Source organism: Phalacrocorax aristotelis, chromosome 3 (assembly GCF_949628215.1).
Source record: "Phalacrocorax aristotelis chromosome 3, bGulAri2.1, whole genome shotgun sequence".
Lineage (NCBI taxonomy): Eukaryota > Metazoa > Chordata > Aves > Suliformes > Phalacrocoracidae > Phalacrocorax > Phalacrocorax aristotelis.
In genome coordinates, this window is record NC_134278.1 from 34,606,092 (window position 1) to 34,622,124 (window position 16,033).

General features: G+C 39.5%; 1 protein-coding gene across 1 annotated transcript in view; it reads left to right on the forward strand.

Moving 5' to 3' along the window:
* CD109 (CD109 molecule) overlaps positions 1 to 16,033 on the forward strand; it is a 77,997-nt gene that overhangs the window by 14,238 nt on the left and 47,726 nt on the right. Inside the window, exons 3-6 of the mRNA XM_075087095.1 lie at positions 3,075 to 3,103; positions 6,772 to 7,002; positions 7,148 to 7,273; positions 15,954 to 15,993. Coding sequence (XP_074943196.1) covers positions 3,075 to 3,103; positions 6,772 to 7,002; positions 7,148 to 7,273; positions 15,954 to 15,993 — 426 coding nt within the window. The remainder of the gene's footprint in view (positions 1 to 3,074; positions 3,104 to 6,771; positions 7,003 to 7,147; positions 7,274 to 15,953; positions 15,994 to 16,033) is intronic.

Sequence of the window (16,033 nt, forward strand, 5' to 3'; positions counted from 1 at the left end):
GTGTATTTTGCCTGAGACTCCTGGCTGGAAAACCTCAAAGGCCGGTGGGGTTGCTCAGAGTCCATGACTGCATGGGCTGCTTCTCGAGTGAAGAGGAGAAGAGGGTGATAGGAAAATTGTGGCTTCAACAGTAGCATAAATACGTGGAAAGATCTGTGTTGCTTAGGGCCTGATGCCACCCATCCCCATTAAGCTTTTGCATACCAGAATGAAGTAGCGGAGTGTGCTGCCCACAGACATCATTAGTGGGATGTGAGTCATTTGGTTTAACCCAGGTTATAATTTGAATAGACGGTATATGCTGAACAGGATTTTTCCTTTGGTGCTCTGGCGGCAGCCAGGACACCCTGTGTTCAGTCCGTCAAGACTTCCTTCTGTTTGCCACTGTCAAAGGAAATAATTCCTTGACATTTAAAACTAACAGTTGTTGGAGTTCAAAGGTCAAGTTATTGGTTCATCTTGGAATGCTTTTATGTTCAGAATCAAGAAGGACATAAATTGATGAATTAATTTTTTTTGCCTACTCCATGAAACAAATGAGCAAAAGATATAGGTATAAACCCTTGCTTTGCTTTTTAGGAGATAAAAAGGTCTAACTGAGTGGAATCAGCAAAAGAAATACGAGTCAGTATGAGTCAGCAGTGTGCCCTGGCAGCCAAGAGGGCAAACCACATCCTGGGGTGCATCAAACACAGCAATAACCAGCTGGTCAAAAGAGGTGATTATCCCGCTGTGTGCAGCATTGGTGCGGCCTCACCTTGAGCACTGTGGGTAGTTCTGGGCCCCACAGTTTAAGGATGTGAAGGTCCTTGGATGTGTCCAGAGGAGGGCAACAAAGCTGGTGACAGAGCTGGAAGGAATGTCCTGTGAGGAGTGGCTGAGGACTTTGGGCTTGTCTAGTTTGGAGAAAAGGAGGCTCATTGCCCTCTGCAGCTTCCTGAGGAGGGCAAGTGGAAACGGAGGTGCTGAGCTCATCTCCCTGGGATCCAGTGACAGGATGCATGGGAATGGTTCAAAGCTGCACCAGGGGAGATTTAGACTGGACATTAGGAAGCATTTCTTTCGTAAGAGGCTCCCTAGAGAGGTGGTCAATGCCCCAAGTCTGTCAGTGTTTAAGAGGCATTTGGACAATGCCTTTAATAACATGCTTTAACTTTTGGCGAGCCCTGAAGTGGTCAGGCAGTTGAACTAGATGGTCATTGTAGGTCCCTTCCACCTGAAGTATTCCTATTCTATTCTAATTCTAATTCTTATTCTATTCTAATTCTTATTCTATTCTAATTCTTATTCTATTCTAATTCTTATTCTATTCTAATTCTTATTCTATTCTAATTCTTATTCTATTCTAATTCTTATTCTATTCTAATTCTTATTCTATTGTAATTCTAAAAATACATAATTCAAATAAAAGCTGTGGCACTAAAGGCTCTGTGATGTAATGATATCCAGGAGCTTCTAAAAATATATGAGGCCACATTATCTAAAATAGTTAAAATAATAAGTTATATTAACCCACATACCTCAGTATGTTGGTTACTTATTCACATGGTGATGTAATGCAGTGAGGATGTTAATTCTGGGTCCTCCTTTGCTTAAGGGTGGTGAATCCTGTGCATAGTTTTGAAAATTTTAGCCTTTATCTGAGCTGCAGAATCAATGGAAAATAATAACTTGGGTGGAGTAGAGGACTGAATAAGTTGCAAAGGTGTTCCCGTCTGTGTGAGTGAAAGGAAGATGTTCAAGTGAAGAACATGGACATCAGCCCCCACCAAACAGAGAAGTAATGTTGCTGTAGACTGAAGTTCATACTTTTGCAGCCCTGCAAAAGGTGTTGTGCATCTTCCATCAACCATGGAAGGGAGGAAGGGGTGGAGTGGATATATCTGATGAAGAGGAGGCTGAGAACTGGTGCCCAGTGAAGAAGCATCTTTAGGTTGTTGCAGAGGTAATGGCTCGGCATAGACATACTGCCACGCTGCTGGCTTTGTTTCAGAGCAGTGAAACCACCAGGTAGGAGGTTACCGCTAGAGGGAATGGCTTATCAAGGCATTTTTTTACCATTTTGCCTTTCTCTAATAATGTGCAGTTTAAAGTCTTTTCCTTTTTTATTCCTTCTAGAAAAGTTGTTAATCTTGATAACAGTGACTACAAAAAGTAGTTGCCTACTAAGCTACAGAGGAGATTAATACAAAATATCCTGGGTTTCTCTTACATGTGAAGGAGTCAGCAGAATCAACTTCTTTGCAGAAGCAGAGGGATACTTCGGTGTGAGGAAAGTGGTATGGGAGAGGGAAGTTGTTCTCAGACACAGCAGTGCCAAACCATACCCTCCTGTTTAGGTAGCTCCCAGCCGGGACACCGTTGGCACCCTCCGGTCGTTATTTAAGTGGGCACTTAATTTCAGTTTTTCTGGGCTGTTCTGCTCTGGCTGGTTCTTTTAGCAGATTTCGGACGATAGTGAGTGTTAGGGAGTTGCTGAATTTGGTAGCCTGCTGGTGGGGGGATTGTGTCTCTGACTGGGGTACTGGGGTTCCCCCCTGCTGGTGTGCCTCTGGGCTTGTGGTGATGGGTGTGTGATGAGCTGAGTGCTCCCCTGGGATGGGGCTGGGTGTTCCTGGGGTTCCCCCACCTGCTGTCCTTCCTTTGTGTTTCTGTGGAGATGAGCTGCTTATACCATAATCTGACAGTGGCCTTGGCAGGACTTAGGAGGAATAAATGTGGGTAATGAGATATTGAATGAAGTATAAACACAGTATGTCAATACTGACTAATGCAGAAGTTGCTCCAGGCTGTATATTTTTAAGTTTCATGTTCAGATAATTTTTGGCAGCTGGCTGATAAACATATGTGTGCTGGCCAGCTGGTTGCAACCATTACATGTATGTTGGCCGGACAGTTCATGTGCCCTGAGCTCCAGAGTAGCTGCATCAAGTGAATTTGGTTGTCTGATGGGTATTATGGGTAGTGTGGGAATGGGGGAGGAGCACTGCTCTTCTAATTAACCTGATAATGGTGATGTTTGGTAAGTTTTTATAAGGTTTCTGACAGTGTGGTATTTCTTCTTTTTTATTCAGATTCCTTCGGGACTCTTGTTTTTCCAGTAGTAAGTATTTATTTCCTTTCATCCTTCCTCAGAAAATGTTAATTCTCTGTAACTTTTCATTATTTGGTGTTGATGAGATAACGTGTTTTTTCTGTGATCCTACGTATTTTCACATTCTTAGATGAGTGTATTTACTGACCAATAAGCCACAGAGTTTTCAGATCAAGTGCTCTGCAGCTTGTTACAAGCAATTACAGGATCTGGGAGCTGATTCCCAGCATCAGCACAAGCTATCATAAAACTTGAATGCAGAACTTTGCTTTGTGGTTGTTTTGACTGATACCTACATCTCTATTTCAGACACACCAAGAGGTCTAATTAGAGCTGAAGGAATTATGCAAAGCAATAACTGAGGAGTATTAAAATAAAAATGTATTTATACACAGTCGTCTTAAGGATTTGGAAATGCACGTTCAGTGAAAGTACATAATAAGCTAATTTGGCAACAAAAATGTATAATATCTAATTGTGTGTTGAGTATGAATCCTGAATTTATAATCCTGGACATTCATCCTGAAAACCCGATGTAAAGAATTAAGCATTTGTGTCAGGAAAAAGTTTTTCCAAAGTCTTTATTCTTTTTGAACACCTGTAAGTCTGAGTATCCCTAAATACAGTGGGTTTAAATTCTGATCTCAGATAAACTGTGTATCCAATGAAATAATCTGGAAATGTTTGATGGATGGGTAATCAGTGACAATGAGGAGCTCAACATTATGAAGACTATTAGGTTGAAGTGCATCTGTAGAAACTGTAAATTAGCAAATGTAGAAAATTCATTTTTTAAAAAAAAAAATTAAATGAACAAGTTCCTTAATATAATCTGGCCAGGTCTTAAAGTGTTCAGTCACCTAAAACTTGGTGAGGTGAATTCCTTCTTCTCTCGCCACTATCTGAAGTGATGAAAACTGACTCATTTTTTAACAGTAGATGTTTTTTTCATTCATGTAGCCATGGTAGACTTATGTTTTGCCCAAAGTGTAGTTGACTGGTAGCAGAAGGTGCGTAATGAGTTTCTGGTTTCAGCCGTCATCTTTTCCAGAGGAAACAGTAGCTTCCTTGTCTGAGGTGCTCGTGATGGTGGCTGGTGTGGTCAAGAGAAGTATGTGAGATGGCCTTTTTCTTTCTTACGTTAGGAGTGCCAAAATAGGGATAGTAGTACCATTCACTTGTGGAGTGTATTGACTAAGATAAAATATTTTCACAGCAAGTTCCTACTACGTACTGTTAAAAGCTGCCTTGCTCATATTTGGGTTGAGAAACAACCCTATAGATGAGGTGGTAAGGTTGAGATAAATAGTTACCATTACTGTAGCAGTGACCCTCTGGAAGTATTGAATTAGTGCAGGTTCTTTTAGCATAGATGTGTGAACCAGAAAGTGGGTTACCTTACACCTCAGGGGTCTTAATACACTGCCGTGGTAATGCAAACTTCATTACCCCTGGCTTTTACATCAAAAATGTACAACAGGCAGTTTTGTCACCATGTTGCAGGAAGGAAAGATCTTTTGAAATATGAAAAGTATAAAAATCAAGGGAGCAACCCATGCTATCTATCATTATTCATGATAGGAAAAAGATACAGAAAAACATATGAGGTCTCTAAATGGCATTTACAGACTTTTAAAGAAGAAATCAAAGACAATTCTTGCAAGTATGTGAAAATAATGCTATAAGAGCACAATTCACTGCTATGATGAGACAAAACAAGCTTATTTTCTCCCCCGTTTTGATTTTGAAAGTTTATAATGTTTCCTGGACTTCTTGTAGGGAGTTCTGCCTGCTTTTTAGGGAATACAACTTCTTTAATAAATGGTAATATTCATAAATGAATTCATTTTGAGGTAATATTTGACAGATGCAGTAACTAAGGCTGTTCCTCCTACCTAGTATATTCCAGAATACTTGGCATAGAAGTTGGAGAGTGTTGAAATATGTGAATCATATGTTCTTGGCGATGTGTATACAAAACCCTGCACTTGAAGAAAATGCAGAATCTATTTCAGTGTGGTGCTTTGCACCTAAAATTTAGTTATATAAGTCCAGATTTTAAAATGGGAATCTCTTCTTCCTGTGTCATCATACCCTTGCTCATGGGTGAAAGAGAGACCCTGTTTATTTTTTCCCTTCCTGGTTTTTTTTCCTGGCTTGTTTTTAAAAACAAAGTCAAGAGAGAGGGATGAAATTGTAGTTGACTCCTCTTTATAGGTAAACACACAGAGAAGGAAATGTATTCAATACAGACATTTGCATCTACCTCATTTGTCACCCTGTGACGTTTTTCCCTGTTTGGGAATTTCAGTTACATTGCTGTGTGCTCTTGAAATGAGTTTTGACAGCACGACAGCCTTTCATCATAGAGCTTGGTAGGATACTTTTGAAGTGCTGTGCCTGGTGAGTTAACAGTTGTAATTTTCATTACCAGTGCAAGAGTAGTGCTTCATTTCCATATGTTATGCTGAAAAATGCAAGTCTGTCTGTTTTAGTTGTCTTGACTTCAGAGGTTTTACTCCAGATTTACTGCTGTAATTGCAAACAGAAGCATGTGACCCTTAAGCTTTTTAACAGGGCTACTTGTTGGAACCAGCTATGTCTTGTGTTAAAACCCTTTTCCTTCTCCAAAGAGGCACTCCTATGCAGGTGGCGGTACAGAAGCCAGCCTTTGGGCTGTGATGTCCCTGGGGTTATTAGTTGTCTGTGTAGGCTCTGCTCAAGGTGAAATTCCTGTGTGCTGCAGCAGCCCTGGTTTGAGCCTTTTGACCCCTGTGGCTGGGTTTCCTCCCACCTAACTTCAGGAAATGAACTGACACATCTGAATTATAAGCTCTAGATTTCCTCTGTGCAGTGGAGAGACAGAGAGACCGACTTGTGCATGGTTATTCTGATCGTACGTAGTCTGAATTTCCTTGCCAGTGATGTCTGTCTGTGTTTACTGCCAGCACTGAAGGAGCCTTCAATGTCTAACCTAAAGTTGTTAACCGTATATAAAATGTCTTTCTCTTCATTCCTTAATATTTTGGAAAGAATAATAATTTCACTTTCTAGATGAGTTGCAATATGTGCTGTAATTAGGAATCAATGAACTGAAATGAGACAAAATCAAGGAGCTTTCTATTGAAAAACAGTACATCACCTCCTGAAATCTTCATTCTGAATTTGAGTTTTCTACCCTATAGGACATGAAGCTAAAGCTTGTAAAAAGAAGTTTTCTTATTGTCCTGCTCATCTTGCCTGCATATAGCTTATTCAGCTCTTTTATTTTTGGAAAATTCATTACCAAAAAGTGATGAAGTCAGAAAAGGATTAGCCCCCAAAATCAAACCCAAGAAATTTCTAAATACCTGTGAAAAGAAAAGAGGGAGCACAATATGTGTGTGTGTGTGAGCCTATGTATGGCGTATGAATACGTAGGTACTTATATTGTTGAAAACCTGATTACTACTGAAAGTTAGATGAAAATATGTTGAAAAGTTGCTTCTGCTAATACAGTTTCAGGAAATTGCTGAAATGACACTTTAAAGCCCTGAAACCACCTTTTTCTTTCTGAGAACTTACGTAAGTTGACAAATTCAACAATATGTCAGATCTTTACGTCAAATGTTTTTGGATTAATGATGTCTTAAAGAATATTTTGGATGGTTAACAGAGAGTCACTATTTTCTTTTTAGCTGCCTTTGAACAGTGCTTCTGGGAATTATGAATTACTGGTGGAAGGCCATGCTGACGGCCGGCGCATCTTCTCTAACCGTACCAGCTTGACGTACATGTCAAAGAGCATCTCTGTATTAATCCAGACTGATAAATCTATGTATAAACCGGGACAAGATGTGATGTTTCGGATTGTCACTTTCTATCCTGATCTCAAACCTTACAAAGTATCTCTGAATATATATATCCGAGTAAGTATCCACAGGGACCTCGTTATACATTGGAATTTGTCATATGTTCCAACTTTATGTGACAAATAAAGATCCTAAGTATTGCTAGCTAAATCTCGCTAGCAAGACCACTTGCATTTAACATGCAGCCCGACTTTTTTCCTAGGACCCTCGGAAGAAGCTGATTCAGCAGTGGTTGATGGAGGAGGGTGATTTGGGAGTAGTTTCCAAAAAATTTCAGTTATCAATGAACCCTCCACTCGGAGACTGGTCCATAGAGGTGGAAGTGAACGTGAGTATTAACATTGCCAAATCACAGAGAGATTTAATTTCTCCTGATATATGTGAATAAAATTGTGTTTACTTAGGTGAAGCAAAATCAAAAATAAGCAGGGACCATGAGAAGAGGAAATCTTTCCCTCATGGCAAACCCAATATATTAAGCAAACCTCACAAGGTTTTCAGTAGTATATGGTTTTGTAAAGAAAGATATGATAAAATGCTTTTTTTTTAATAAGGTCTGGGTTCTGATTCTAAAACACAAATGTTATTTAAAAAGTGAGGGTTTTAAATATTGATATAAAAGAAAGATCGTATGGACTACTATTTTTTTTAAAGTGAAAATCCCTTATGTTTAGTTTGTAAGTGAATATACAGAAATTCATTGTGCCCTGCTGTGCAGCCAGTCACTATCTCAAGGGGTGTGGAATCAAAGACTGTCATTTACAACTCTCTGCTTAGTTTTAGGGGTGTTCCAGCAATTCACCATGAATGAGGAGTTACTGAGGAAAAAATAACTATGCAAAATAGAAGGGATTAATAGTAAAGCAGACCTATTACATAACAGAACTGGTATGATCTAGTTTGCACCTTGCTATTGGTAATAGTTCTGTCAGTCCAATCCTTTAAGCTGTACACTCATACACGGTAGAACATGTTGCAAAAATAGCTGGAGGTTTACCTGTTCAAAACTCTGTGTGTCAGGTTTACTCAGCCTGCTTTAAATGCCTGTAATTTGGGAACTGCATTTCTGACTTGGCTTGCAGTGGCCGTTCAGAGACATTCAACAGGTACAGACAGGACTGCTTAATGTTGTGTAATAAGGGAGGTGATGGGGTTGAAGGCAGGAAAGCTCATATGATCATATATTACTTGGAAGTAATATTTACCAGTACCAGTTACATGCTTGATAGATTTCTATAGGCTGAAGTAGGTGAGGGTGGTGCTCAAGTGAGTGTCAGGACTGGATTTTTCGAACCCGTTCTCGTGTGGGTGTGGAGTTGTTACTATCATCTTTGATGGAAAAAATGTTTAAAGTTGTTCCTGCCCTTATCCCTGTGCTTGGCTGCTTCTTCACGTCCTTGTGCTGCTGTTCAACAGCTGCTCAGTCATGTTGAGGCAGCTGTAGTAAGGCTGAGATCTAAGGTGTGCTGGGGAAGTGACCCAGATTGAAAAGCGTCTCTGTTTCTCTTTGCCTAACCCAGACCAGCTCACTGATCTGGTTGACAGCACAGCCCCACTCACAGCTGCATACGTGCTTTTCAGGAGGTGGGGAAGTGTGGCTCAGACATGGGAACAAAGGCTGATGACAGCGGTGGGCTCCTTCAACAGCTCACTTGCCAGGTGAAAAAGTGTTTGTGAAACTTTGCTTGGGCTTTCTGCTAAGTCTTGAGTAATCCTTAAGTCAGGAGGACACTGCTGAAGGAACTGCAGCAGCCTTTTTCAGGATCTGAGTGCCACTCCCTTCTGAAACAAACCCAAAAAGAAAAGGAAAAAAAAATTGTAAAATTGAAAGAAAAATGCCTTTGCTTCATCTGGGCTAATGAAACAGCTGTGAGAAAACAGACAAGTGAAGTGAAATGTTAGTAGACCAAATGAGATGGTATTCTAAATTTTAGCTGTCTAGTGTGTACTACAGAAGGTTAATGAGCATGGAAAACACATGAAAGGGTGGGAATGTCTCCCAAGTCATGAGTAACAGGGAGAAGACAAACAGGGAACATTTTGTTCACTGTCTCTTCCGATGCATAGCTAGAGGGCACCAGATGACGGAGGTAAAGAGCAATTTTAAAACCATTAAAACAGCATAACTGAACTGTAGAGCACAGCACTGGTGGGTGTTGTGAATACTGAAAACTCAGGTGGGATCAAAAAAGGTCTGGACAAATTCACAGAAGTACAGTCCATTGAGAACTGCTAACTGGAAAGCCCCGAGGCTCCGGCTGGCACAATGTTTCTGCTGGCTGCCCTGGTTGATGCCATTCTGTAGGTGTTGAACCTTGGCTGCTGCCAAAGACTGGATGTTAGCTGGCACGTTAGGTCTAGCAGGGCGCACTCTTTCCTGGAATATCATCTTTTCCCTACTATTACTTTTTTAAAGCTTAGGGTTTTAACATTGAGTGTGACATTGAATGCAATGTTTGGGGTTCTTAATAGAGCTCTAAATTCTTCAGCAGCATGAAGGATATCCAGGGGCTGGGATAATGTCCTTCACTCTAAGGTATCTTTCTCTAGTCACACTGCATTTAATAAGTGAATAAAAGAGAAACGAGGAGATAGATAACAATATAAATGAAAGTCTGAACTCTTGCATATTTGTAGGAAATCTAAAGATTTCAAGGAAAACTTGATTGTTAATAAAACTATGAAAGAGTTTTTAAAGTTTGCTAGGAACAAAAGAAAATCAGTGGTGGCAGAGCCCAGTAATGTGAGGAAACAGTATGTGGCAGAGATGGAAGCATTTAACAGGGGTGATGGTGTGGTTAAGTGAATCTCAGTGGGGGGAGATTTGAGAAGACCAGCAGAAGATAAATGCCCTTAACAGAAAAGGGTAAGTGGGGTAACACGGGAAACTGTAGACCTGTCATCTGCCATGAGAAAAAAAAAAACGACAAAAGTGATTTGGGGTTCCACTGATAAAGAATTAAATTCTTTATGGCTATTATGGATTTGGTTAATAAGGTAGATTTGCTGATGTAATAGATTTCTGTGAAGGCTTTTTCATGGTACAAAATCCAAATGAAAAACAGCAACGTACATAAAGTCTGTCAAAGAAGGGTGGATTGATTTTGGGGCGATCGACTCTCACCCAGGGTGTTTCTAATATAAACTGATGACAGAGTTTCTGGATGGATCTGGGGAAGAAAGCTCCGTGGTAGGAGACTGCAGAAGTCCTGGCTGTTGACTGTATATCAAAGAATCAAATGAACCAATTTATTGATTACAGTCTCAGTGCCATTACAGGTTTTAAAAGGCTTTTTAATTTAGTGGAGAAAGGCATAGTGTGAACCAATTAATAGAAATTGAAGCCAAACAAATTCTTTTTGGCATATATGTGTCTTTCATCAATGAGGCTCTTAATGACTGGAACAACAACAACAAAAAAAAAGCAGGGAGTGAGGGCTTCTCTGTTAATGTTTTAGCATCAGGAATGGTTGCCTTTTTGAAAGATGCATTATAATAATGCAGGTTGCTGGAGTAGCTGAATACTTGAGTAACCGAACCTGGGATAAAAGCAAGTCAGGCTAAATGGTTCATTCTGTCATTAAACTCTTTGAATTGAAAATTAAAATAGAGGAGAAAATATATTAAAAAAAGAGTTGTAGGCTTTGGGGTCCAGAAAAACGTGGCTATTCTTACAGTTCTTATCCCATGGGAATAAAACAGCAACCCCAAGCCCCACACATAGAAGCTTATGTTGTTTACTTTCAGACTCCTTTTCCTTCATCATTCACACGTGCTCTTCTTTAATTTTCAAATTCTATGTTAAAATAATATAATTACAAAGCAATATGCATTATTTCTGTTGAATGTGCCTACACAGCATCTTATATTGGATAAGGCTATCGTGCAGAATATATTAAATAACTATTGCACTATTCACACTATTAGACTAGGTCTGTCTAGTGGGTTGTCTCACAGACTGTTATTTTTCTGATAGCATGCCATACAGTTGAATTAATGAAAATTGTAAGAAACCTTGCAGAATAAAGGAAAAGAACTTTTCTGATGGGAAATTCTTTTTGATTCTCTTGGTTACAAGTGAGCTTATGCCCTGAAATACAAGGCCATGTGGGATGGGATTCAGTTTGAGGTTTAAGATGAGTGGTTATCTATATGTAGGTGATGTGGTGGAGATTTAGTTGGTGTTCAGTGAAAGCTAGTGAGTGACCCGGATCAATCTGAGTAGATATTCCTGTCTATTGCCTAGATGTTCCTCACAGTTCTGCAGCTGTTCTGCTGCCCAAGGGAGGTACAGGTTTTTTCTGTCATATAAAAAGTTGTATGAATTCGCCAATCCCCTCCTGATTACAGAGGTCAGTGAGAACTTGGATTTAGTGCTAAGGAATATTTAGTATATGTCTGGCATTTTTAATAGATGTTTATAGATATGCCTGCTTACCTAGTACTTCTAGTGCTGAGTCCACATGGGATCCAGCACAGCTTATAGATCTACTCAGGGTTTTAGGAATATCTTCAGATGGCAAACCCAGGCTGATCTCCTTAGCTATCCTGATGCCATGACCTGAGCTTTCTGGTTAAATAGTCAGCTCTCCAGCCTTCCTACCTCGAGTTTCCCTCTTGTCTTCAAAGACTGTTGTTAAGTCAGTAAATAACATTTCCCTTCCAGTGGTTGCAGATCAGTTTCCAAGTGTACCAAGTTTGGATTCCTGGAAGTATTGCCTCTGAATCTTGTTTTAAATCAGGCTCTGGCTGCTTGCTGCTGTTAAACATCCTGAAGTACTTTTTAATAAAAGTTCAGGTGTTAGTACAGCTGTTTCAAGAAAACTCAAGACAGAGTAATTACAGTCTGGTTCCCAAGTCTCTACCTTGTATTTTAGTTGGATATCATGTATTTCCTGTTGTGGAGCCTGGTGCTGAAAGGCTTTTAGTTGCTGAATTTTAGTACTAGGCATCTCTGACCAGAAGTTGTTCCTAGTTATAAGGCATTTTGTAATCAAATTTATGGAGGTTGTTATTTGGAACTTTATGATCAAATATTGAAGAGTAGTGATGTTTCAGGTGTAGCGAGGACTTTTGAAAATATTTTTGAAGAATCAGCTATAAAGCAACTTTCAAAGTCAGCTGGGGTTGATTTTATAGTTTACACTTTGAATTTTTTAACTGTTGAGGTTTTATGTATGTTACAGTATATCCACAGTGAATTCTGTAACGTTTTACTAATAGGTGAGCTACAGATTTCACATTTGATCCATTGAGTTTGAGGTTATATCATTACCTAAAAAAAAAGTCACACTCCTTCACAATCAGACTGTACCTAAAACCTTTAGAACTGGCTGTGTATTCGGTAGTTTGCAAATGAGCACTGATATTTAATCAGGATCTGATAGTGTGAATACTGGTGACATTGGTGGGGCTCTGCTTAGTTTCTGCAGACCATGCTGGTGGATTTTAACAAAAGTTTGGGAAATCATAGAGAATCTTATTTTGGGGGTTATTTCCTGCGTGTGAAAAGAAAGCATGAAAGTGATCATGAAATGTTTCTGTTAATTCTGTCTACATAAAAAATCTATTTTATTTAGCTACAAAGCAGAAGCGGAGGAGTGTTTCTGACACGGGCCGTGAGATGGCAGTGTAGCCACGAGAATACGGCCAGTGCCAACACTGCTTTTTCAGGGCAAAGCCCTGAGACCACACCCAGAGTCTTTCCTGATATTATAACTTCTGATGCACGTAAATGTCAGAAGCAAGAAAATGGACCCGGACCAGATTGTTTCGGGGACTTTTGATTGTCAAAGAAGAACAAAAAATTTGTGGGGAAAAATTCCTGTGATCTTACTTGTTGGATTAGACCCAAAGGACTTCAAACAGGACTGGTTCATTGCAGCAAAGAAAATCTGGACTGTAGTTGTTAGTGATTCTTAGAGGTCAGGTTCCACAGCATCTAAAGCTCAACTGCAGAATAGCTCCATCATCCGCATGATCTCAGAATACTTATATGGATCTCTTTTTGGCACTGTTTTCTTAATACTCTGGGCAGTGTCCCCAGAACCTAATAGATGTTTTGCAGTTTAAGAAATTATGATGTAGAGCAAAATGCTAATAGTCTGGAAGGGTGAGTGTCTTGAAGAAGGAGGAGAAGGCATGGAAGACAAAAACTGTACTAGAATAAAGCAGCCCTGGAAACAAGTGGAATATGCATGGTGTTATTTTCCTACCTTAAAAAATCCCCAACTATCTCTCTTCGTTATATATATAACTAACAGCTTGTTTCAAAAGCCACCACTCCTAGAAACTGGTTTAACAACTTCTACTCCGGAATATTTGAACAATATTTGCCAGAGAGACAGCCCTGCCCTGAGGAACTAAAATGATACGGAGTGGTCGAACTGCTGTTACTTTTTCCTATTCCAAACCAGTCTGGCTGAAAAATGTGTTATGGGAAATTTGGCTTGGTGTTCAAATCATCAAGGTGACCTGGTAGGGTCTTTTCCTTCCCCTGCACTGTGAAGCACGGCTTGCTTTCTGTCATAAAGGTTGTCATTTTAGAGAAGGTGCAGCCAAAACTGTGAGTCTCACTTCAATCTGTTTTCTACTGCTTACAGTTCTCTTAGCTTTTAATTAATTTTAATTTACTTCTTTTTTTTTTTTTTTTACTTCTAAGGTAATGTGAAACAAAATCTCATTTTCAAGGGAGATGTATTTTCATCCTGCCAGCTGGCGTAGCGTTCTGCTAATGGTTTTCTTAATGGCAAGGGTGACATATATATGCTTAAGATTGGAAATAAAAGATGTACAGAGAATCAGACATGACATAAATTCACTACAGGTCATTTTCCTAAGATATCTGTTCCTAAGATTACCTGATAGTAATCTGGTTGTGGACTGCATGTCAGTGTTGTAACATTTTGTGTTGTAAGGATGATGATCTGCACAAAAGTCGTGAAAATAGCAGATTCTGCATGTATCTTTTCAAACCTAGGAATATAAATATGGCAGTTATTTTGGTGATCAGTGACTGAATCATGAAATTGGTGGCAATCTGAGTTTTACTTCGAAAAAAGTATTTTGCTAGGAGAAGTGTATAAGGGGCTTGGTCTGAGATGCCTAATTGCAAAGTTGTTGATCAGGTAAGAGAGATCAGTTTTCAGCTTGGATCCTGGTCCTAGAGTTTTTCCCACAGGAGTTCTCAGTTTATCCCCTCTTGCCACAGACACTCATTCGCATCTGACATATCTTGATGCTGCCTGGCAGTTGGTTATCCATGTTCAGTCTCCTTTGCCCCACATTTAAAACCATGTTTACTCAGGTACTCTGTGATATACTGTGACAACTTGTAGTGGTGTCACTGTTCCCAGGAATAATCAAAGTAATCAGACTTCTGAGCTCCACATCTGCATAACCTCATCATGCAATTGAACAGCAGCTGGTGATAGTAACCTTTCAAAACAGCCACCTCCTAGTGGAAAGACTGTCTTTCTTAATCTTTCCCTTTTCCCAGAAGACTCTTAAGCAAATAGGCTTTCAAAAGGAGCTTCTCCCTTCCTGTCCATTGGGAAGTAGAGACTCCTCTGGTTTCTCAGCCCATTCTTCCAGACCAGCTGAGCTCAGATTTTCCGCTTGGAAAATCATTGCTCCACTGTAATCCCTGTGTCAAGCAGATCAGCTGAGATTCAGAGCTCCAGTTTTAGGTGCTGCTGGTAAATAACCTCATGCGTTTCCCTGCTGATGGCAGCTTTTGGTATGATGCTGTAAAAAAATAATTGAATGAGCGTTATATGTTCGCAGATAAATTACATACATGCTTGGTCAGAATCATAGAATCATTTAGGTTGGAAATAGACCTTTTAAGATCAAGTCCAATCATTAACTCAGCACTGCCAGGTCCACCACTAAACCATGTCCCTAAGCACCACATCTACATGTCTTTTAAATACCTCCAGGTATGGTGACTCAACCACTTCCCTGGGCAGCCTGTTCCAATGCTTGACAACCCTTTTGGTGAAGAAATTTTTCCTAATACCCAAATTAAATCTCCCTGGTGCAATTTTAATTACTTGCGCTTTAGCAAGGAAGGACAATCGAGTAAGACAATAAAAAGCAAAATTTATGTGGCTGACTACCATGACTTATTGGTCAACTGTCAGTACTGAAGAACAGAAATAGCTGCTGAAGTTTTAATGTTCAGAGAGTGAAAAAATCCTTTAAAATATTTCCCAACAATGTGTTGTACATGGCCGGATGTACCACATCTCAAAGAAATGCCAGAATATGCTTTCAGATACCCTCAAGAGGAAAATCAGGTAATAAGTGAAAAAACTAGAAAAATAAGAAAATGGAAGAGAACACAAGTAGCAATATGTTGTGTAGCTGTTTATTTCTTCCATTGCTTTTTAACTAACGAATAAACAAAACAGGAAGATATAACCGAAGAGTATCTCTGCTGAAGTAAGTATGCACTGTAGACTCTAACAAAATTTTAGCTGCCTTTTGAGTAAATGAAGAACTGTGAGTTTATACAAGCTTTTGAAATGGTCTTGTCCTCTGCATAGCCACTGCAGGAACTTCTCTTTTGTACAGAGATACTTGAGTTAATTTAAAATGAGCTAGTAAAGGTACTGCTTATAGGTCAGTCATGGTTCATCGTGATGGCTGTGAGTACTTATGCTAGCTAGTTTTATGCTAGCTAGCTTGCATATTTGTTTTTTATACAGAAGCCAGCTGTATGTAAGTGTCTGCAGATTGGAAGTTCCACAAGGTCTTCATTATATATACTACAGTCTGCTGCATGTGAGCTTCTGTGTCCTTCTTTAGTGCAAATACATACTACTGGTTCCTACAGGAGCCTCATTACAGGAGCTGATAATGGTTTAGCCATGATTTAAAATCACATCATGTCAGAAATTGTAATTTAACTTGAATATTGCTGGGATTTGGCCTAGACGGTATGTTAAACTTGCTAATCTAACCACAATTGTATGTATTTTCTCATATGATTTTTTTTCCAATAGGGTCAAGTTCATTATCAAAGATTTAGAGTGATGGAATATGGTGAGTATTACTTAAGGGCATTTAGTAGTGACCAAAATTG